Source organism: Impatiens glandulifera, chromosome 7 (assembly GCF_907164915.1).
Source record: "Impatiens glandulifera chromosome 7, dImpGla2.1, whole genome shotgun sequence".
Taxonomy (NCBI): domain Eukaryota; kingdom Viridiplantae; phylum Streptophyta; class Magnoliopsida; order Ericales; family Balsaminaceae; genus Impatiens; species Impatiens glandulifera.
Genome location: NC_061868.1, coordinates 29,882,598 through 29,906,739, shown reverse-complemented (window position 1 = coordinate 29,906,739; position 24,142 = coordinate 29,882,598). Strand labels below are relative to the sequence as shown.

Below are 24,142 nucleotides of genomic sequence, written 5' to 3'. Positions count from 1 at the left end.
TTATGTCCTTCAATGTTACGCAAACAACAACACTTTATTTTAAGTAATTGTGCGCCTTCTATTCTTTTTCGAGAGAATGATAGCATGGAATTTTTGTTGAGAATGACGAATTAAAAAAGTCGAATCTCCAATCTGATTGGGAAATTTGAGCAGATGACCCTACTGATAGGGTGAATTACCATTTGTGTGGGTCACTAATTTAAATAGCTCTGGTGACCCTCTTTTTTTTAATAACAATTATACCCTTGCGTAACACAATCGGATTTTTTTTTTTTTCAAAATTTTTTTTTTCGTCCCGCGGTTGCGTGACGCAACTGGGGTTGCGTGACGCGATTGCGTAACGCAACTGGGGTTGCCTGACACAACTGGAGTTGCGTGACGCGATTGCGTAACGCAACTAGGGTTGCTTGACACGATTGCGTAACGCAACTAAGGTTGCGTGACGCAATTGGGGCATTTTCGTCCAAAAAATTTCATAATTAAAATTTTTTGAAAAAGAAAAAAATTAAAAATTGCTTCACGCAATCTGAGGATGCGTGACGCAATAGGGACATTTTCGTCAAAAAAAAAAAGGGTCACCAGCGCTATTTAAATTAGTGACCAAACACAAATAGTAATTCACCCTATAAGTAGGGGGTCATCTCCTCAAATTTCCCAACTGATTGTTCACATAAAATTAAAAAATTGCTCCAACTTCATTAATAAATATATTATTCTTGCCCACTGAACTTTTTTTTCACTTTGGTTACTTTTGTTTACTGATATAATTACTATAAGAGAAATAATTCTATTATACAAGAAAGAGTCTGGTGACAAAGAAAAGAAGAGAGAGAAAGATGGGTGTTGTGCAAGTGGCGAAGAGAATTCCCCGGATCAAATTCCCCAATAGGCATCCACATCCTTCGGCTTCAGGTTCTTTTTCTACTTTTCTTCAAACATCTATCAATTTCCGATCATTGGAAAATGTTTCAGTTTCTTCATAATCATATTTTTTATTGAATCTTCAGTCTAGAGGATGTTTTGTTGACCAAAATGATGTCTTGAATGAGTATTCCCAGGAATCATATATGTGAATGATTTATTTTTCATTATTGTCTAAGTTTAGAGGTTAACCAAAACCTACATCAGTTGAATTATGAGAAGAAAAGAAAAGAAAGAGTTCTTGTAGTAATCAAAACCTACATCAGTTGAATTAGCTGAACCAAGAGTTATCTAGGCAATAGATGTTTTTAGGGGTTTCCAGATCTAGAACAAGGTTAAAGGATTACCTGTTGGTTTGGGCCGAGGCCAACCACTTTAGTTTCCTTCAAGTTGTGTGGAATTCCTAGATAGAATGGTTGAGGAAATCTTTGAACCACAGTTATCTGGAGCTGAGATCTCAAGCTGAGATAACCAGGGTTTATTACTGGGGATAGTTAGTATTATCCCATAATCATGATCCTTCGTAGCGTTTTTAGTGAGAATTAAAACCGAGTAACAAAATCTTTATAATACCCTTGTAACGAAATAATGTTAGCAGATACAAGTTTTGATCTAATAAGAAATCCTTAGTAGATTTAAAACTGAAAATCCATTCCCTTCAATTTGTTCATACACCAAGAACAAATGTAACCCTGCAGTCGAATTTGATCAAACTGAAAATTAAATGTTAAGTCTAAATATTAAGGATTGTCATGTATGTAAGTTGATTAATAAAACAAGAAACTAATATTAAAAAGTCATTAAAGACTATTTTACTCTTGTAATGACTACCAAATTACCGATAAATTAAGCTGAATCTAACACTTAATCATTTAGATTAAGATTAAGTTGATAAGGAAGTTAGTGCATAATGTGGTTACACTAACAAAAATGCAGGGTCTTCTTCTTCATCCCATGTTCAAGCCATACAAAATGATGGAGATGCTCAGCAACAACAATACTTTTCATGGAACAAAGTTCCTGCTGGGCTGATAAACACAGCTGTAGGAGGAAAAGCTTCTCTTCAGCCAAAACGAACTCCGGTTACTGACAGAGAAATTGAAGCTATCATGGTAATTCATTAATAATACAGAAATTTACCTTCAACTCCATATCTAAACAGTTTATTTATCTTGTTGCAGTTGGGAGGCTGCTTCTGAGATGTGTCACAACAGATTGATTATAATCAGGAGGACTTTAGTATTTGTAAAAGCATGTTATAACATCAATGAAAAGTTGCAATGTGTGAACTTTGTTTACAAAATGATCATTGTGAAATGGTTTATGTAATGGTGGTTGTATGCAAATTTGATTTGAGTTTTCATATGGCATCCGGTTCTTTGCTGCTGCAACCTTCAGTTTTCTACATAGTTTGTGTCATTTTTCTTTCACTTCTATATGTATGGATTGTTTAGGCCTTTAATAAATAAATGCCTCAACCATTCCTTTAATTTGGGATGTTTTAGGTATTTAAGTTAGTTAGAATCTCAATTTGATGCAAAGGAACAGTAAATAGATGATAATATGAAGATTAAATTCTTTGGGGGCATCAGCTAAAGAAACTGTGAAATTCATTAGCAAGTTCAAATGAACAATTTCAAAAGGAATATTGAAGAAGTAAAATAAAAGGATATTTTATTTTTAAATATTTTTTAATAAATTTAGTATGAATTAAGTAAATTTGTTAGATAGTTAACTATTGAATGATAATTGGTGGAGAGTTAACTGTAAGTAATGGTTAAAACAACTATATTATTTGATTTTGATATTGATCAGTTAAAGCTTTTATTTTAAAATTATGTTAATTATAAGTATAGAAACTTAGAGATAATAGTTTGTATATTATTTTGGGCACACTGTAAATAGTGAGTAAGTCAAAATATCGACTTATTTTCATTTTTATCTATTAGTCTATTATTTTTTCCCTTTTACTCTTTTTCTAGAAATAAAAATAAATTATTAAATGAATATTAGATCGATTTGTTCACTACATTATAGTCATGCTACATAACTATAACTATAATACATTTGCACGAAAAAAATATATTTAAAATAATATTAATCTATAAACATTTTAGATAAAACTAATATTATTTAAATTTAATTAATTTTAATTTGTAAAAATTAAGTTTAATATAATACATAATATTAACATATATTTTATATCTTTGGTACCCACTTAACCCTCAATTGGCCCTTATCTTGTGACTCACCTCTCGACAAACCACCAATGACCATAATTTTGTGACTCACACTTTTTCATATGTCTCTATCCTTCGACAAATCACTCATCAATCTTAGTCAACCTCTATTTTACTCACACTTCAACAAATCAACAATCAATCCCAATTGATCACAGACCTCTTATCCAAGGTCAAACCAACCACCTGGCATTAATCTCGTGACTTCACACTTTTAAATGCTCGTCAAACTAACCACTAATTCCGACCTCACACTCGACAAAACACTCACTAATTCCGACCTCACACTCGACAAACCACCCACCACCTGACCTCAGACTTTCAAGTGTTCGTCAAACCAACCACTAATTCTGACCTCACTTTTCAGATGCCTATCATTTGTTTAAAAATTGCGCCACCATATATTATAGTCAATAATACATTTTGAAAATATAAATTTGTATGTTTTGAAATTCGAACTCTAGTCTTAAACATTAATGTAAACACTTAAACCGCTAGATCACTTATAATTTTTGAAATAATTTTATTATTTTGTGTATGTATATATATATTTTGTATTCAATATTTATTATTAATTAAATAATTTTTATATTAACATAAAAAATATTTATACTCATAAAGAAAATTATATATATATATATATATATATATATATATATATATATATATATATATATATAAAAATTATATATATATATATATATATATATATATATATATATATATATATATATATATATATATATATATATATATATAAAAGAGAGAAAAATGTATGATAAAAAATAAAATGTATTTATATATAATTAATGATAAAAAATAATATATATATATATATATATTTACAAATAAATATAAAATTATGAATGTAGGTGATTTATAAAAAAAATATTTATATATTTATATATATATAAATAAATATAAAAAATATTAAGGTAGGTGTATTTATAACAAAAAAAAAAATTATTTATATCTTTAATTTATTTAAGAATGAGAGATGAGAGATGAGAGAGAAAATACTTGATGATGAAGTGGATTATATATGTGATGACGTGGATTAATGTTATGCTTGTTAACTTTATTTATTTATATATATATATATATATATATATAAATAAAAGTTTATAACACACAAAATTGCATATGGCTTTTGGATGCGGATCAAGAATTATCAAATTTTGTAAAATAAATGGGCTAGATAATTAAATCTCATAACTAACTTTTATATCTAATTCTAACCGAGATTAGAAATAAATGATAAATTTATTTAAAGTTCTCTTTTAGTTTTTTCATTAAAGATAATTCTTAGACGAATGAGTCACCACTTGGTTTTTATCGCAAAATCATGAAAAATACTGTATTCACAATATAGAATCAGATTTTTTAAAAATGGGTTCAGTGATTGGTTATATATGAAAAAAAGCATCGGCTTTATGTCTTAAATACCCGTCACATGGACGGTCTCTACTACTGTGTCTTGACCATTTTTAGAATTTATTTTTACACATATTATTTGTTAAAAGTTTATCTGTATTAAATCTACTTGGCTTAGTCTAAGAATGACCAAGGACAATTCCACCTATATAATAATAGGTATATAATAGGTTGTTTATTAAGGACACGAACTAATTCCAAAAAAAACTTTATTTATTTGGAATTTTATAAGCGAAAGCAATGATTCATTATATGAGTAAAAAAAATGTAAAAGCAAGCATGCATTAACAAGAACAAGAGTGTCAAAGCAAACAGCATGTATCATCAAGAATAAAAGTGTCAAAGCAAGAATGCATCATCGAAAATAAGTATATCAATAAATCTAAATATACAGATGGGATCCAAATGATAAGGAAAATAACCAAATAGTTCAAAAAATAATTTTAATTAATGACTTTCAAATAATTTTATGAATGCAACAAAATTAGTTGTATAATTTTAAAATTTTAAATGAAAATTATGATAAAAGGAAAATGAGTAAATGTTAATAATGCAGCCAAACATGCCTTTATAAAAAATATGTTTTGTTTTTTTTTAAATGATATTATTTACCACTTTCTATTTTTTTTATGTTTAGAAAATAAATAAAACATGCAAACAAAAAATAAACAAAATTACATAATAAACCAACCAAACATGACATGACGGAACCAAAGAAAAGGCCATGTCAGGCATTCTCGGTTGCGTACTTGACCATCGTTCGAAAAAGTATCCACTGTTGGATGACTGGAAATCAACGATCAAACTCTTGTCGAAAATCATGTCATGCATGAATTCTCGGTCAGGAAGGAAGCCATAATCAGGTCATTTTCGGTCGCGCACAAGTAAAATCAATTAGAGCTATGGTTGGACCAAGAATGATTCTCGGTCTCTCCCTTAACAATTTTAGAAATAATGTACTCATTTTAAATATTTTGTGTATTTTAAAGATTAAAATCAAAATCAAACGGGTGAAAGAAAAATCAATTTCAAATAAACTTTTAAGGTTTTAAAATAAAAATAAAATCAGTAATCCAGTGCATCCGAAACCCAAAAGATTCGCTGCAACAGGAATTACAACCTTCAGATAGGTGCTGGATTTTCATCCAACGCCTCAACACTTCCTGCGTCACCCGCTGCAAAAAGGAAGCGTGCATCCGCGATGTAGGCGGTCGACAAACGCACATTGTTAGACGAAACACGACAAAACGCATGGATCGTGACAGAGTGCTAACGGAACATGTACGGAACGTTCCGCGTCCGCGTTTACAACCAAAAGACGTCGTTTTACACCTAGGTTGTCTTCTTCCTCGCGATCGTCGGAGGATAAGAACATATCCCATCTTTGATTTCTCAAAGATAGAACTCGGTCGATAGTCAACCATTTTGGCTAATTTAAAAGGTAAAATGATCACCCTACCACAATGATTATTTCCCCTATATTCATATGTATCATCAATGCTTATTCCAACAACTAGGATGAAGAACAGTCAAAATACCATGAATGGTGTTTGACTGATTCAAGCCCACTTACCACCTCAACCGACTTCGGGAGGCTATAAATAGCCCCCCTTAACAATTTCAAAGCCAAGGGATCAACTCTCAAGCTTCCAATTCGAATTTTCATAAAAGCTCAAGATTGCTGGATTTTTGAAATCTCCGTGTAAGGCCTTAAAGCTTGGATCTATGAATCCCCAAAACTTTTTTAAGAGCTAAGGAGTGTTCTCCAATATTTGGTATGCTTCCAATCATCCTTCAATTCACACTTTCAGTTTAAAATTGAAATTTGTATATTTTAGTTTTCATAAACTTGTATGTTGTCTGGTTCTTAAATTTGATGATTGGAAATCAATCGTAGGATCATTTATGAGCTTTCTATGAAAGCCAAAATCGATCAATCGATCTCAAACAAAAAAACCAAATTTAAATTTTTAAAAGTTAAAATATGGGTTTTATGTTCTTGGGCTAACCCTCTAGAACATCAACTTAAAAAGTTTCCTAACATATTTCTAATGATTTTGGGCAATTATTTAGATCATGTTTGAACCATCCCGATCATGTTTAATCTATCCCAATCATGTTTGATCAAAATCAAAAATTTTAAAATAAATGAAATTTTTAAGTTTTTGAAAATGTTTAAACGAACAGCCAGTGTTCATGTTTGGGTATCAATCAAATATATAGAGTATAGGAAAACTATTGACAAATTCCTTACACTTCAAAACAACTTTAAGACCAAAAACCCAATTTTTACCCATAAACTTTTTTGAACAAATTGATCATCACCCACGTCAAATGATACTTTAGGATGATGTTTTTAATGTTCTTGGGATCTTTGTGAAGCTATCCAAACTCTTAGATCAAAGGATCCAGACCTCCATCAAAATCTCAAAACTTACAATTTTGATGTTCTTAAGGACCAAGAGGTCCGACCGATAAATCTTAGCCAGGACCGAGATGTCCGACCGATATTCTTCATCTAGGACTGAGAGGTCCGGTAGATATTATTCATCTAGGACCGAGAGATTCGATCGGATATTTTTACATCCGACCGAGAAGTCAAACATAGGACCGAGGAGTCTCACATACGACCGAGCACTCTTGAACCCAAGACTGATGACTTCCACCTAAGACTGAGGTGTCCGACCAAGAATTCTGGCATCCAAATGAGAATTTCAACCAAGGAACGTGATCCCTAAGCACCCCGATTGAGGGACTCCCGCACCTCGACCGAGGATTCAGAACTTGGACCAATGAGTTCTCGACTAGAACCTAGGGTTTTTCAGCCCTGACTGATAAAAATGAACACAAGACCTAGGACACCGGTCCTAATGCCTGTCTGGTTCCACTTTTCAAATTCCAAAATTATTTTTATAATTTTGCAATCCTAAACTATTTTTTAAAAATCCCAAAAAATTAGAAAATTATTTTAAAATACTTTTGGGATATTTCTACAAAAAAATATTTTGATAAAGGCTTGTTTGAGATTTATGCCTAAACCATTATGTCTTTTAAACTAATGTTCTTCAAGTATTTCATCCCTAGTCATCATCAACAATAGATATCAACATTTAAATAATTGCTGTTACAATTCTTTAAAAACGCAAAAACTTATGCATACCTAGGACCGGAAGAATAATTAATTAAAATAAAACGTTATACAACCATTTTTAAAATCAAAATTTATAAGTAGAGATCGTTTTTTAAATGGGTACGGAGGATAAAACGTAAAAGTTCTTTCCCGAGTATCACCAAACTACGAACATAAAGAAACTCTTGTTAAAATATGTTTGTACACATATGTCAGTTTATTGACTTTCAAAAAATTAATTGGCGACTCTGTTTTCCAATGAATAATCTTATAAATTAATTATTTTAATTAATATAAATAAAAGATTTCTAAAAAATCAAATTATAATTTAATTACTACATTGGAAACTAGAGTGGAATTTCTTAGTGCTGTCAGCGCCAAACTCGAAGAAAGAGTGGATACTATTGGAGCAGATCTCACAAACCCAAAGGTGATTTAAATTTGAACCTAAATTAATTGTTTTCATAATTAATTTTAAAAAGCTATCAAAATTTATTTAATCTTTTAAAATAATGTTTTATTTCAAAAGGATTCCCGACACGCAATCCGATGTTGAAATTCTTGAACCTCGAGCTGCCATAGAACCTAAAGGGTTTCGAGGGTTATAACTTTCATGTGACTCTTTTGGGGATTAAATGTTTAACTCGAAAACATAAACTTGGCTTTTGAAAAACGTGTGTATCATGGCTTCAATTTAATAGGCATATCCCAAAAGGTACAATACCTAAGGGATGCATAGGTTTTATCCTGTTAAATGTCTATTCCTAAAAATGTTACATAACGCTCACATTACTTGCAAAGAAGTACACGATTGGAGTCGGTACTTATACACTTATTTGCAAACATTATCGATGAGGAACGAAAATTTGTTACAAAACGAGTGATGTTGCGAGAGAAAAACTAGAATGCAAGGGATCGATCCTACCATTTGGCGATGAGCCACTCAATAGGATGTTGGCATTATGGAGGTGGGGGAAATTCCCATTTGAGTTGATATTCCCTGATTTATGATGGTGGTTTTACCCCCTCCACTATCGGTGAATGATACTCTCTTATGATTCTCTTTAGCATAAAAATCTAGATACTCCCACTAAGTTGGTTGTTTGTCATGCCCAAACGATCAAACTTCGTTGTAAGCACTACAAATTTACACCCTAATTTATAATATTAAAATAATTATTTTAATTTATTTTTTAATAAATAAATTAAAATAATTAACCACATGGCCAAAAATCCAATTAAAACAATTAATTAAGATTAATTATTATGATAATTAATCTAATTAATTAAGCTTAAAGGCCAAAACCAAAAATAAAATTATCCTAAAATAATTTTAGAAAAATCAAAGGAGCAAAAATAAATAATTTAGAATGAAATGTTGTACTCATTTCATCCCAAAATATTATTTATTTAACCCTAGAATATGAAAAGTAATAAAATAAATTGTCACAATATTTGCCATATTTATTTTAACATTTTGTGTATTTAAAAAATCAAAATTAAAGCCAAAAGAGGGAAAGAAAAATTAATTTCAAACAAATACTTAAAGATTTAATTAAGAAAATAAATTTGTAATCATGTGTAGCCGAAGATATAAAATTCGGATACAGCAAGGACTAGAGCATCGTATGAGCGCTGGATTGTCATCCAACGCTCCCAAGCTGACTGCGTAACCCGCTGTAATAATGGAAACGCGCGCCCGCGCCGCACTTGATTGGATAACTCCCGTTAACTGGAACGCTAACAAAGCACACAAACTGACGGAACACAATAGAACGCCAACAATGCGTTTCACGTTCGCCAAATAGCCTCAAAACAATGTTGTTTTAACCATCGACCGTCTTCTCCAACGCGTCTCCAGAAGGATAAGAACATATCCATCTTTGATTTTTTAAAGATGAAAATTTCTTCATAGTCAACTATTTTAGTTGATTCGAAAGGTAGAATGATCACCCTACCGTGGTGATCATTTCCCCTATAAACGTAGGTACAATCACGGCCAACTCCGGCCAATTTGTTCAAGAATAGACAAAACACCATTAATTATTTTTGGCTGATTCAATCCACTTGAAGCCATCAAATGACTTCGGTAAGCTATAAATAGTCTCCCTGAACAAATTTGAAGCCAAGATCAACTCTTAAGCTTCAAATTGAAAATTACAAAAAAAAACACCATTAAAGCTTCAAGCTTCTGTAATTTTGATTTTCCGTGTAAGGCCTTAATGTTTTGATCTGAGCATCCCAAAAGTTTCCTTAAGGTCCTAGAAGTGTTGTCCAATCCTTGGCAAGATTCTAATCACTCTCTAATTCATATTTCAAATTTGAATTTGATTTTCATATTTCAAATTGCTGAAGCTTGTATGTTTTCTGGTTATGATTATTAGTATATTGTATATATCTTGTTACCTTGTTTAGATTCCTAGATTAGTGGGTTACCTTGTTTAGATTCCTAGATTAGTGGTTTACCTTATTAAGAGTCTTTTGACTAGTATATATTGTAACATTGTTTATCAATAATAACCATGGGATTAATCTCTATCATGGTATCAGAGTAAAGATCCTCTCAATCGAATTTTTTTTTTCTCTTCCTCCCACCTTGCTGCCTCACGCACAAACTTCTAATGTCTGTCCCACCTACTAATTCAGACTCCTCCTCCAATCAAAGTCAGACGCCCACCACCATGTCTGTTTCTCAATACCACTCTGCTTTCTCTGTTAACAATCTCCGCTCCATAATTCCTATCACCCTAGAGATGGGTAGCGAGGAATATCTCTCTTGGGCAGACCTTCTCGAAAACCACTGCTTGATTCACAATGTTTACGAACATCTCAAACCAAAAACTCCCAACGCCTCCGAAACACCTTCAACATCTTCCGAGACCGACTCTCTTCTGTGGAAACGCCTTGACGCCCTTGTCAAGCAATGGATATTTGGAACAATATCCAAGGATCTACTAAACACGATCCAAAAACCTGGTATGACGGCTGCTCAGGCTTGGGAACGTTTAGCGAATATATTTCAAGATAACACAGGTTCTCGCGCTATGTATCTTGAAAATAGGTTTTCTCAAATTCGTCTCAATGATTTCCCAAACATGAGTGCTTATTGCACTGAATTGAAGATGATTGCGGATCAACTTGCTAATGTTGATTGCCCCGTTTCTGAAAATCGACTGGTGTTGCGTCTACTTGGGGGTTTGAATGAAAACTACGAAACAATCGCCACCATAATAGGTCAAAAGAAGCCTCTCCCATCTTTCTACGATGCTAGATCTGATTTGCTCCTTGTTGAAACAAGGAAGGATGAATTCGTCCACACAAACACCTCTTTTATTGCCTCGGACGATCGTAGCCAAGGCCGCGGAAACAACTCTAGCCAATCAGCCCGTGCTACCGGCCAGCAGCAGCAGCAGGGCACCTCTAGCGCGCAGGAACAGGCCGGCCAGGGCCGAGGACGCAGCCAGCGCGGCAGAGGACGCGGTCGCAACACCAGCCGCACATACCACCAGCAGCAGCAATTCTGGGCACCTCCTGGCCAACAGCAATGGGCACAGTGGGCGCCTGCGGGCTGGACAGCACCCCCTTGTCCCTACCCGACACAACAGATCTGGCCGCAGCAGCAAAGCGCCCCCTGGCACGCATCTGGTCAACAGCAACAAGGCGCCTCCTGGCGCGGTTCTGGCTATCAGCAGCAACACACTCGGACAGCAGGAGCAGGCGTACTCGGTTCTCGGCCACAGCAGGCCTACATGGCTGAGACGAGCCAGCAGCAGCCCCAAAGTTACGTTGCAACCGATATCAATCAGGCGATGCACACTTTATCCCTTACTCCGCCTGACGATACTTGGTACATGGATTCGGGAGCAACTTCACACATGACACCCAACTCAGGTAGTCTCTCGCCTTATTCTAATTTAAATTGTGTTAAAAATATCATTGTTGGGAGTGGACAGGAAATCCCGATTCGCGGTATTGGTAAAACTAACTTAAAACCACCCTTACCACCCTTACTTCTGAACAATGTTCTACATGCTCCCAAACTCATTAAAAATCTTATATCTATTCGTCGGTTTACTCGTGATAACAACGTCTCTGTAGAATTTGACTCACTTGGTTTTTCTGTAAAGGATTTCCAGACGGGGAAGGTTATCATGAGGAACAATAGCTCGGGGGATCTCTACCCACTCTCTCTGTCGAGCCAAAGCCAAAAACCCCCAACTAATTCTTCGTTTACTGCAATTTCGTCAAATTTATGGCATAATAGATTAGGACACCCCGGTGTCGATATTTTGCATTCTCTCAATAAATCAAATTCTATTTCTTGTAAGCCCGTTTTAGGGTCTAAACTCTGTGAGTCTTGCATCTTTGGTAAACAAGTTAAGTTACCATTTACCAATTCTGTCTCTTATACTACTTCCCCATTCGATATTATTCATAGTGATTTGTGGACGTCGCCTGTGCTAAGTACAAATGGACATAAATACTATATTCTGTTTCTTGATGATTACACAAATTTCCTTTGGACTTTTCCAATTGGAAACAAATCCCAAGTATTCTCCGTCTTCTCTACACTTCAAAATCAAATTCAAACACAATTTCAAAAGCCCATTAAAACAATCCAATGTGACAACGGAACTGAATATAACAACAGTCAATTTCGTACATTTTGTGACAAAAATGGTCTACAATTTCGCCTCTCTTGCCCCTATACTTCTCCTCAAAATGGTAAAGCAGAAAGAAAAATACGCACCATAAATAACATGATTCGAACATTGCTTACTCATGCTTCTCTCCCGTTAAATTTTTGGCATCACGCCCTCGAAATGACCACTTATCTCCTAAATATTCTTCCAAATAAACAAATTCGAAATTTCTCACCCACTCAACTTCTATATAACCGAACTCCTTCTTACTCTCACCTAAAAATTTTCGGTTGTCTTTGCTATCCTCTTCTTCCTCCAACCACTATTCACAAACTTCATAAACGCTCTACCCCTTGTGTCTTTTTAGGATACCCCTCTAATCATCGCGGCTACAAATGCTACGACCCAGCCTCAAAAAGATTTATCATCTCTCGTCACGTCATTTTTGACGAAACAAAATTTCCCTTTTCTCTTGTCCAAAACCCAAACTCAACTCACCCATCTCAATCCGAACCAATAACCATCCCAATACACATCCAAACCCCGCCCATCACCGAGTCCATTTCCCCACCAAACAACACTCCATTACCGAGCCCATTATCAACTCAACACACTCCACCAAACCCACCATCACCCATCACCACTTCACCAGGCCCAAACCCAAACACGACCAGCCCGTCCACAAGACCAAACCGTCCAAATCATTCACCAACCATCATCAATCCAACACGGACAATACGAACCCGCGCAATGGATGGGATTGTCTGTCCAAAACGCATTTTCAATCTAAACACACTCACATCTCCATCGCCTATTCCCAAAAACCCAAAGTTAGCTTTATCAGACCCGAATTGGAAAGCCGCCATGGACGATGAGTTTAACGCTTTAATTAGTAATAAGACTTGGGACTTGGTTCCGCGTCCTCAGGGTGTTGATATTATACGATGCATGTGGATTTTTAAGCATAAAACTAACTCTGACGGCTCTTTTGAGAGGCATAAAGCCCGTCTTGTTGGTGATGGCAGGTCTCAGCAGATTGGAATCAATTGTGAAGAAACCTTTAGTCCTGTTGTCAAACCAGCCACCATACGAACTGTTCTGAGCATTGCTTTATCGAAGTCTTGGTCCATTCACCAAATGGACGTCAAGAATGCATTTTTACATGGTAATCTCAACGAAACAGTTTACATGCATCAGCCTTTCGGTTTTAGAGACAAAATCTTTCCCGACCATGTTTGTTTATTGCGCAAATCTTTATACGGCTTAAAACAAGCTCCTCGTGCTTGGTATCAAAGGTTTGCAGATTTTGTCTCTACAATCGGTTTTACACACAGCACGACTGATCATTCGCTTTTTATCTATCAACATGGGTCCGAAATTGCCTATCTACTCTTGTATGTTGATGACATTATCATTACGGCTTCGTCTGATCAGTTACGTCAGACTCTCATGAAAAGCTTAGGCGCAGAATTTGCTATGAAGGATTTAGGTAAATTAAGCTATTTCTTGGGAGTTGCTGTATCGTATACTAAGGATGGACTTTGTCTTAGTCAGAAGAAATATGCTGAAGAAATTATTGATCGTGCTGGAATGTCTACTTGCAAATCAACACAAACGCCGGTCGATACAAATGGCAAACTTGGAAAATCAACTAGTCCACCAGTCTCTGACCCCACTCATTACAGAAGTTTAGCCGGAGCACTACAGTATCTTACTTTCACACGTCCTGATATTTCATATGCAGTCCAGCAAATTTGCCTCCACATGCATGATCCGAAAGAGGCTCACTTGGCTGCCTTACACAGAATCATTCGATACTTACAGGGTACAAAGCACTATGGCCTTCATCTTTACAAATCCTCACTGTCTACACTCGTTTCATATACTGATGCAGACTGGGGAGGATGTCCAGATACCCGTCGCTCTACATCTGGCTATTGCGTCTTCCTAGGCGATAATCTTCTGTCTTGGTCGTCAAAACGGCAATCCACACTTTCTCGTTCTAGTGCTGAAGCTGAATATAGAGGAGTTGCCAATGTTGTCTCCGAATCCTGTTGGCTTCGCAATTTATTGTTAGAACTTCGTATCTCATTGGACAAAGCCACACTGGTCTACTGCGACAACATAAGTGCGATTTATCTCTCCCAAAATCCGGTCCAACATCAACGTACCAAACACATCGAAATGGACATACACTTTGTAAGGGAAAAAGTAGATAGAGGTAAAGTTCGCATTCTTCATATGCCTTCTCGTTTTCAAATCGCTGACATATTCACCAAAGGACTTCCGCGCATACTATTTGAAGATTTCAGAGACAGTCTCAGCGTCCGAGAATCTCCCGTTTCGACTGCGGGGGTGTATTAGTATATTGTATATATCTTGTTACCTTGTTTAGATTCCTAGATTAGTGGGTTACCTTGTTTAGATTCCTAGATTAGTGGTTTACCTTATTAAGAGTCTTTTGACTAGTATATATTGTAACATTGTTTATCAATAATAACCATGGGATTAATCTCTATCAATGATGTTTTCTGGTTAAAAATTGATCTTATGATCATTTATAAACTATCTGTATAGTTAAAGACAATCAATCAACCTTAAACAGAAATACCCAAATTTGGATTTTATAATGTTCAAAAATCAAGTTTGATGTTCTTGGGCTAATTCTCTTGGATCACAGTCCAGAAAGCATCCCAACATTATTGTAATGATGTTGGCAACTGTTTAGATCATGTTTGATTCATCCCGATAATGTTTTATCAAAATAAAAAATTTTAAATTAATTGAGAATTTTAAGTTCTTAATTTAATCCAAACAGGCAGTTAGTATTCTTATTTTGGTATCAATTAAGTATATGTAGTATAAGGAAACTATTGGATAGCTCCCTACACTTCAATACAACTTTAAAATTGAAACCTCAATTTTGATCGCAAACTATTTTTAAAAACTTGATCACCGTCTAAGTCGATTGATACATTGAGATGATGATCAACATGTTCTTAGGAGCTTTGTGAAGCTACCCAATCCCTTAGAAAAAAAAATCCAAGCTTAAATCAAAATTGCAAAACCTACAATTTTGGTGTTCTTCAGGATCGAGAGATCCAACACTAAGGATCTTCGGTCTGTACCAATGAGTATGACCAAAAAATCCTGACCTAGGACTAAGAGGTCCGTCTGAGGATTTTTATATCCAGGAACAAGAAGTCTAACCCATGACAGAGGTCTGACCTAGGACCGAGGAATCTCGACTTAGGATCGAGAATTCTCAAACTTGGGACCAATGAGGTTAGCCTAGGGCTAACCCATCACCGGTGGGTTTATAATCCCGACTAATGATTTCAGCCAAAGACCTAGAGTCTTTAACACCTCGATCGAGGGACTTCGGCACCCCAAACGAAGATCCGGAGCCTTGAACCAGACCGAGTGTTTTTAAACCCCGAGCGACAAAAACATACCCAATGCCTAGGACTCTGGTCCTAAAGCCGGTTTGATTCCACTTTTCAAAATTCAAAATTATTTTTATAATTTTAGAACCACAAAGCATTTTAAAAATATCTAAAGGGAATAGAAAATGATTTCAAAATATTTTTGGGATATTTCCACAAAATAAATATTTTGATAAAGGCTTGTTTAGTGTTTATTTCTAAACTCTAACAACACCCTTACAATTACTGATATTCTTCATGTATATTCCTTCTTAGTTATCGTCAACAATTGGTATCAACATTTAAATATTATTATTACAATATTTTAAATATTGCTAAAACTTAGAAGCATGACTAGAACCAGAAGAATAATCGGTTAAAACTCAAATGTTATACAACCGATTATTAAAAAACAAGTTTATAAATAGAGACCATTTTTAAACGGGTACAAATGATGAAGAGAGAAAGTTTTTTCATGAGTATCACCAAACTTCGAATCAAAACGAAACTATGGTAAAAAATATGTTTATACACGTTAACATTTTTATTGATTTTTCGAAAATCAATTAGCGACTATGTCTTCAAATAAATAATTTTTCTTAAATTAATTATGTTTGATTAATTTAAACCGAGATTTTATAAAAATAAATTGTTATTTGATTATCGCAAATCCCTAAATTATTAAAATTTGAATAAAATTAATTATTTTTATAATTAATTTCAAAAGCTGCCAAGTATTATCAAAATATTTTAAAATAATGTTTTATTTTAAAATTATGTCTGGCATGTAAACCAAGACTGAAATCATCAAACCTCTAGCCACTCCAAACCCACACCGACCCACCCCGACGCACACACGTGGTTTTCTTCTTCAAAACAAGTTTCGTCACTACAACTCTTATGTGACTAATATATATGTATTATGTGTATGCATGTATAGTCTAAGTGAACATCTTAAATATGTTCTTTCTTCAAAACAAATGCATTTTTGTTAATGTTTTGATTTCCAAATCACAGACGATTTCCATGCCGAAGGATATCGAGTTGATCTGGTGGATCGATAGTTTCCACAAAAGTGGAACCATGGGATATATGGACTAACCACCATCATAAGGTTCATAAACTTCAAGATAAGCCACACATTTAGGATGCAAATGCAAAGAATGTGGAGCCCCATGATACTGGTATACTTCATGGGAGAAAGGCAAATGTACCCAACCATAGAAGAATTATGAGCTATCCTAATGATGGACAACAAGAATATTCTGCATCTAAAAGTATTTGTAGAATCAATTTCCTTAAGAAAGCTCTTACAAGAGGAGTATGAATATACCAAAACAACATCCAAAACAATCCTCAAGAAAAATGTCATTGACTTCCAAAAATGGACAAAGATGGAAGTCATAAATGGAGAGGTCCCTTTAACTATGGGCTCCTCCTTGATAATGATGATGGTACTGCTGGCCCACTTCTTCATGACTCTAGCGAATGATAAGCCATCCTCCAAAATCCTAGAGGTATCTTACCACATGCATAAGGGAAACAAAGACCCCTCAAGTATCATTCTGGCTGAAACGCTGATAGGTTTGAATGATTCATTCATAACTTTCCCTATGAGTAAAAGAGGCTCACCTCTAATTCTCTATATCTGGCTTCTCGACAAACTTGGATGACTGCCGCGATTATGTCATAGAGACATCATGTTACCTTCTCTTTAATACCGAAGGATGAAGAAAGCTTCTACTAGACCTCTTGTATAGAATAACGACGAAGATAGGGAATTACTCCCATGGTATCCCATCAAAAAGATGGCATACATGATGGATGATGAACCCATGATCATGTTTATGGGCTTGGAATGGGTTACCTACTACTACACTTACGACCTCTTCAAACAGTTGCCCCCTTATGCGGGAAATGTCATTGCCAAAGACAAGTTAATCGACCACAAGGCCTACGTCGGATATCTGGAAAAGTGGCACAACGCCTCCCAGATGGGCATCCCGAATGAACGAAAGAACTACCTGATTAGTGTCATTAGTGTCAAATATGACCAATAAATCTTAGCCATGACTGAGAAGTCAGACCTAGGACCAATGATCTCGCACCCGATCGAGCACTCCCGAACCTAGGACTGATGACTTCCACTTAAGACCAAGTCATCCGATCGAGAATTCTAGCATCCGACCGAGAATTCCAGCTAAGGACCGAGTGCCCTTAGCATCCCGACCGAGGGACTCCCGCACCCCAACCAAGGATTTAGAACCCGGACTATGGGATTCTCCACTAGGACCGAGGGCTTTTTAGCCCCCGACCGATAAAAACGAACCAATAACCTATGACACTAGTCCTAAGGATTGTTTGGTTTCACTTTTCAAATTTCAAAATTATTTTTGTAATTTTAGAACCCTAACCCATTTTCTAAAAATCCCAAAAAATTGGAAAATGATTTTAAAATATTTTTAGGATATTTCCACAAAAATTATTTTGATAAAGGCTTGTTTGAGATTTATATCTAAACTATAATTACTTTTAAATTGATGTTCTTCATGTATTTTTCTACATAACTATCATCAGCAACATATACTAGAATTTAAACAATTGTTGTTACAATTTTATAAATACACAAAAACTTACGCATACCTAGGACCAGAAGAATAATCGGTTAAAATAAAATATTATACAACCGATTTTAAATGTCAAATTTATAAAGTAGAGACCGTTTTTTAAACAAGTAAGAAGGATGAAACACGAAAATCCTTTCTCGAGTATCACCAAACTACGAACTTAAAGAAACTATAGTTAAAATATGTTTGTACACATATGACATTTTATTGATTTTCAAAAAAATTAATTGACGACTCGGTCTTTAAATGAATAATTTTTTAAATTAATTATTTCTAATTAATTTACATAACGGATTTCTAAAAAATCAAATTGTAATTTCGTTACTACAAATCCAAAGGTTATTTAAATTGGTACCTAAATTAATTTCAAAAAGTTATAAGGAATTATTAAATATTTTAAAATAATGTTTTATTTCAAAAAGATTCCCGACACGCAAACCGAGGTTGAAATTCTCGAACCTCGAGTTGCCATGAAACCTAAAAGGTTTTCAGGGGTTACAACGCCATAGAAACTCCTTATTCGAGTACTATTCTTGACAATATTTTTGGGAAAGATAATGTAAATACCCCATAGCAACTTCTTATTTGAGTATTGTTTAGGATGATGCCTCTAGGTTAGTGAAATATGTTCATACACTATAGTAACTTCGTAACCGAGTACTATTCGAGACAATATTTATTGGCGAGATAACGTCAATACGACATAGTAACTCCTTATTTGTTACTAGTTGGGCCAATTCCTCGGAGTTGATGGAATAATATCAATACGCCATAAAACTCCTTATCCAATTACTATTACGGACGACACTTCTGAGTAAGATGAAATATGTCAATACGCCATAGTAACTCCTTATTTGAGTACTATTTGGGAAAATATTTCTAGATGAGATAACGTCAATATGTCATAGTAAATCCTTATCCGAGTATTATTCGGGACTATACCTCTAAGTTTGATCTTAACCTTTAACTATTGTCGGAGTTTGACAGATAATCTAGAAAATGACTCACTCTTTCGTTACTTAGTAATTTTATCCTAAAAAGATTGCTTCTAAGAGTCTTTCAAGTGAGGATTTTTTTAATTATTCTATTTTATTTTAATAAAATGCACATAGTATTGATATAGAGTTTTTCTCATTTTTTTCATTTCATATTTTAGTTTCATTTTATTTTAATATAATTACACTAGTATTGACATATGTTTTTTTTCGTCATTCACATTAAAAAAAGAATTAGACCCTTTTAACCCTCAAGATGTTTAGCGCATTTCTCACTTTTCTTTGACATTTAGTGAAGTTAGGTCAAAACATCTACAGAATTCGGTTTCGTATATCGCATTATGAATGTTTCAAAAGAAAACCAAGTGTAAGTACTATTCTCGAGATAAATGTCGTCAATTATGAATTCGATATCTTGAACAAATGATTTTCCCTAATTTTCTTCAAGGGATTTTGTTTGCTCGAACGTCAATTTTGACGTTCAAATTACACTTAATCTTTCTACCATATGCTATGAGGTTTAGTCTCACTTCTCACATTTAGAGGTTAACGTGATTTGAACTCTAAGGCCTTTGGGCTTTTTTTATATGCTCGGGGTATATATATATATATATATATATATATATATATATATATGATATAATCGATACATTTTATTATTACTTACGCAAACTAGACAAAAATCTAATGATCAATAAATGGTGATTTCAATATCTCAATATCTATAAGTCAATATCTATAAGTGTTATTTTATTTATTCATTTCCTTTTTTCCTTATGACTATGATATATTTGATAGAATGAATGCACTTTGTTCTTGCTTTTAGAAACCGGATGAGAGTCTTGTACGCGATATTATCCTTTCAGTTTTCATTTGGATCTCACATCATTTCAACTACTCTTATTTATTTATTTATTTTATGAGGGGAATCAATCTTTTTTACGTGATAAAATCGAAAAGTAAAACCTTAAAGCTCTAGACTTTATAGGCAACCACATAACTAATCTTCATGTCGCATTTGAGTGAGATAAAGAATTAATAGTAAGTTGTTATAGGTCTTTTTTAAAGTTTTTCAATTTAATACAATATCATGACTAGATAGTCGCCACCTAATTTTTTTAAATTAGGAAAATAATTTAGACGTTTGCACGCCACAATTAGATATTCTTTTATGAGTTCGGTGTTTGGTTACATGTGAAAATGGCTAAAAACGCTATATTCTACAACGCTCCGAAAGTCTCTACTACAAAATTTTGGTCCTTTAAAATAAATCATTACGCTTTAATTTTTAATTTTTCCATTTTCTTAATTAACCTAAAGCAAAGGGCAATTGTCCGCATTTGTGTGGATCTTTTGATTTTTGATTTCAATGTAAAGACAAGCATACAACAATATATATACAAGTATAAAAGATAACCCTACAAAAGAGGGAAAAAAGGTTAGACAAATATAACATAAATGCATAAAATTTCAAAAATAATGTTCATAAAGTCATGGAAAGATGTCGAAAAAATCAAAGTGTCTAAAAAATTATAAAATTCGACTTCAAGGTTGGAAATATTTTGTGATTATTAATATATCAATTTCATACTTTATGGACGCACGGTTTAGGAGTTATGATGACTCTTCAAAGTTGAGAAAAAAAAAGAAGTTTTACTGTCAAACGGGCCCTTATTTGGGAATTTTTTTTATATTTTCATTGAAAATATTGTTTATTTTTGTTCATTTTATATATTTTATTTTTAGCAATGAATTTAAGTATGGAAATAAATAAGAAACAAAAATAAAACAAGCATAAACTTACCCAAAGCAAGCAAGACCTTAAAAGAAAACAGCAAAAATAAGCCAAAAGGATTATCGGTCAGAAACTATGCCCAAGCATTTTTCCTCGTTCGATGTGGTATTTATCAGTCGAATGGCAAGTAAGTGACTTCTTTAGTCAAAAATCATCGCAATGATGGTTTTCTCATTCAAAAACCATGTCGTTGTCAAGATTTTGGGTCGCTAGTTAGTTTTCTAACCATGGATGATTCTCGGTGGTCGCTTCGGTCAGAAACCATGCCAGAGGTTTTAATCACGGATCAGAAAAAAAATACCCAACAAGGATTTCTCGATCAGTCGACCCTAAAATCAAAATAAAATCACAAAGTAACCAAGAACAAAACAAAAGTCAAAATATTTTTGGGCTCAAATATTTATTTTAATTATAAAACAGCATGATAAAAACTTAAATCATAACATCATCAAATCAAAATCATGCAAGAAAGTCATCAAGAGATCTTCAAATTAATCCTTTTTTTTAAATTTTTTTAATCATTTTAAAAATTATTGGTTTAAGATTATTATTACTTTTATTCATACAACATCCAATAATGGGTATCTTTTCAAATCTTTATTTTTAAATGACCAATTCAAGAACACAATCCTTTAAACAATTTAAATCATGCAAATTTAGGGTTCTTGTTTTAGATTGGATTTAATCAAGAAATAAAAAATGAAGATTTTCTAAACCAAATCAATGTCAATAATGTACAACCAAATTAACATTAAAATTAATATCACCTTTCAAGAATTCAAGAGCAAGAATTACATTTTATTAAATTTCAAATAAAAAATTTACAAGTTTAAAGATTCTTACAATGGTTTACAAAATCCTTAAGATACTAGCTACAATACAATTAAAAGAAAATGACCCAATTATGATCCCAAGAACAAAAACTTGGGATTTCGGTTTTGAAAAATAAAAAAAGTAAGATCTAAAGAGTTTTTTTGTTGGCAGCCTTTTTAACAATTGCTAATGTGGGTATAAAACTCCGAGCCCAGGCTCATGACATTTGAGGTAGTTGACCACTTCCATGTGGCTAGCCATTTGAATTCAAATGTTATACTTGTTGGAAATATTGTCTAGAAATAAACAGAAAATATAAACATATAATATTACAAAGAAATTAAATAAGCTACAATATATAAAGAAACAAAATCACCGAAATCAAATGTTGAATCGAGGCATGTGTTTAACACATTTCCCTTAAAACAGTTTTACCGTCTCATTCTTGTGTTGAAGTTTATCAGATGGCTGTCTCCCAGGTACAACGAATCTAATAGTGATTCAGCACCAGAATCATTACACAGCGAACTTGACCAACGTATTTGAACTATCACCAGGATCAAAGCAGAATTGTGTGAAACCACAAATAAAATGATCAATGGAAGGTTTTTTCTGAAAAACTAAGAAGTAGCTAGCTTCTTGTGATGTTGAAAATAAACGCCAATAAAATTCATTTAGGGTGATTGAAGGATATAAACTATGTAATTCTATAATTGTTATTGGGTCTTTTAACAATGTGTGATTAATTGAGATATTATATAAAGATAAATTAGTCAAGAACCAATCAATTGCATTTTCATCAATTGCATTTGAAAGGTTTTAACGTATGCATTTATCATTGCATTTCATTGAAAATTTCTCATTTGCATATTGATATTAATAATCCATTTAACTGGCTCATTCAATTAATATTTAATTCAAATATATTAATTTATTTTTTATGCAATAATATACATTTTGCAAATAAATTAAACCCCACTTAGATTAATAAAAAATGCTACATTTTGCTATTTTTCCAATGTGGACAAATCCACTAACTCGATTTTATTCTTGAGACTCACCCATTCAATTTTATTTTTTGAATTTTCATTTCCATTCATATAATGAAAATTATCTACATAGTCTAAATTCTAACAATCCCCCACATGAATAGAAATTGAAAGATTAACCCGTTGAAAGGTTCAACAGTTGAATCATACATAGGATAGGTAGGGGTAACCCTTTAAACCTTCCCTTATGAAATTATAATTTTACTAGTTGATTAGTAGACTCGATGTCCTTGAACTATTCTTCTATTTTTTGTAAACGATTACACACTTTCACATAGAATTCTTCCTAATACATGTCAAGCTCTCATGTTTGTGTTCGTTTTGGCCATGGAACACGCGCCTAGTTATGTGAGAGGGTCTAGAATTGAGTCGTGCAATTCTTTTGAAGCGGCCCCACTTCTCCCTCACATAGGTGATCTCTTTGCTCACAAAGAATCATTAAAAGCGATATGTTTATCCTCGTCAAAATATATATTGTTTCGTTATAGGATTAATCATCAACAATAACTTTCCAAGTCAGTACAATTAGGTTGTCCCATTGAACCTAGTTCTTGGGATCTCCAGTCTTCTTAGGTTGGATTTTCCTTCATACAAACTTATAGTAGGATAATGTCTTAAAAGGCTTTCAAAATAAATCTCTATTAAATAATTTGGTTAGTAGATCTACAATGTTATCTTTGACTTACATAGTCAAATTTGATAACTCCATTAGAGAGTATAGTCTAATGATATCATGCATAAGACGTGTACGTCTAGACTTGTCATTGACTCTAAGTTTGTCCAATTTAAAATTACTATCACAATAATTAGAAATATTTTTTGGTACATTCTTAGATAACCTTGTAATATCTTCTAATAAGAAGCATAGTCATTCGTAAATGCTACCATTTAAACATTTTTTTATCAAAATATTGTTTACTTGGATAACTAATAAACAAAATGTCTTTGAACTATTCTTTCGTCGTGTAAACGTTTATATATTTTGCATAAAAATATTTTATTTTTCAACATAAGTCAAAATTATAGATTATAACGTTTAATTTATCCATCATAATTTTCTTAGAAGATTT

At 33.5% G+C, this 24,142-nt stretch overlaps 1 protein-coding gene across 1 annotated transcript; it reads left to right on the top strand.

Annotated features, from left to right (window-relative positions):
• Window positions 1–782: 782 nt before the first annotated feature.
• Window positions 783–2,307, top strand: LOC124910288. The gene is made up of 3 exons (XM_047450915.1): window positions 783–912; window positions 1,858–2,033; window positions 2,103–2,307. Exons 1-3 carry the CDS (start codon window positions 837–839, stop codon window positions 2,118–2,120), a joined length of 270 nt encoding a protein of 89 aa, XP_047306871.1. The 5' UTR covers window positions 783–836; the 3' UTR covers window positions 2,121–2,307.
• Window positions 2,308–24,142: the final 21,835 nt, after the last annotated feature.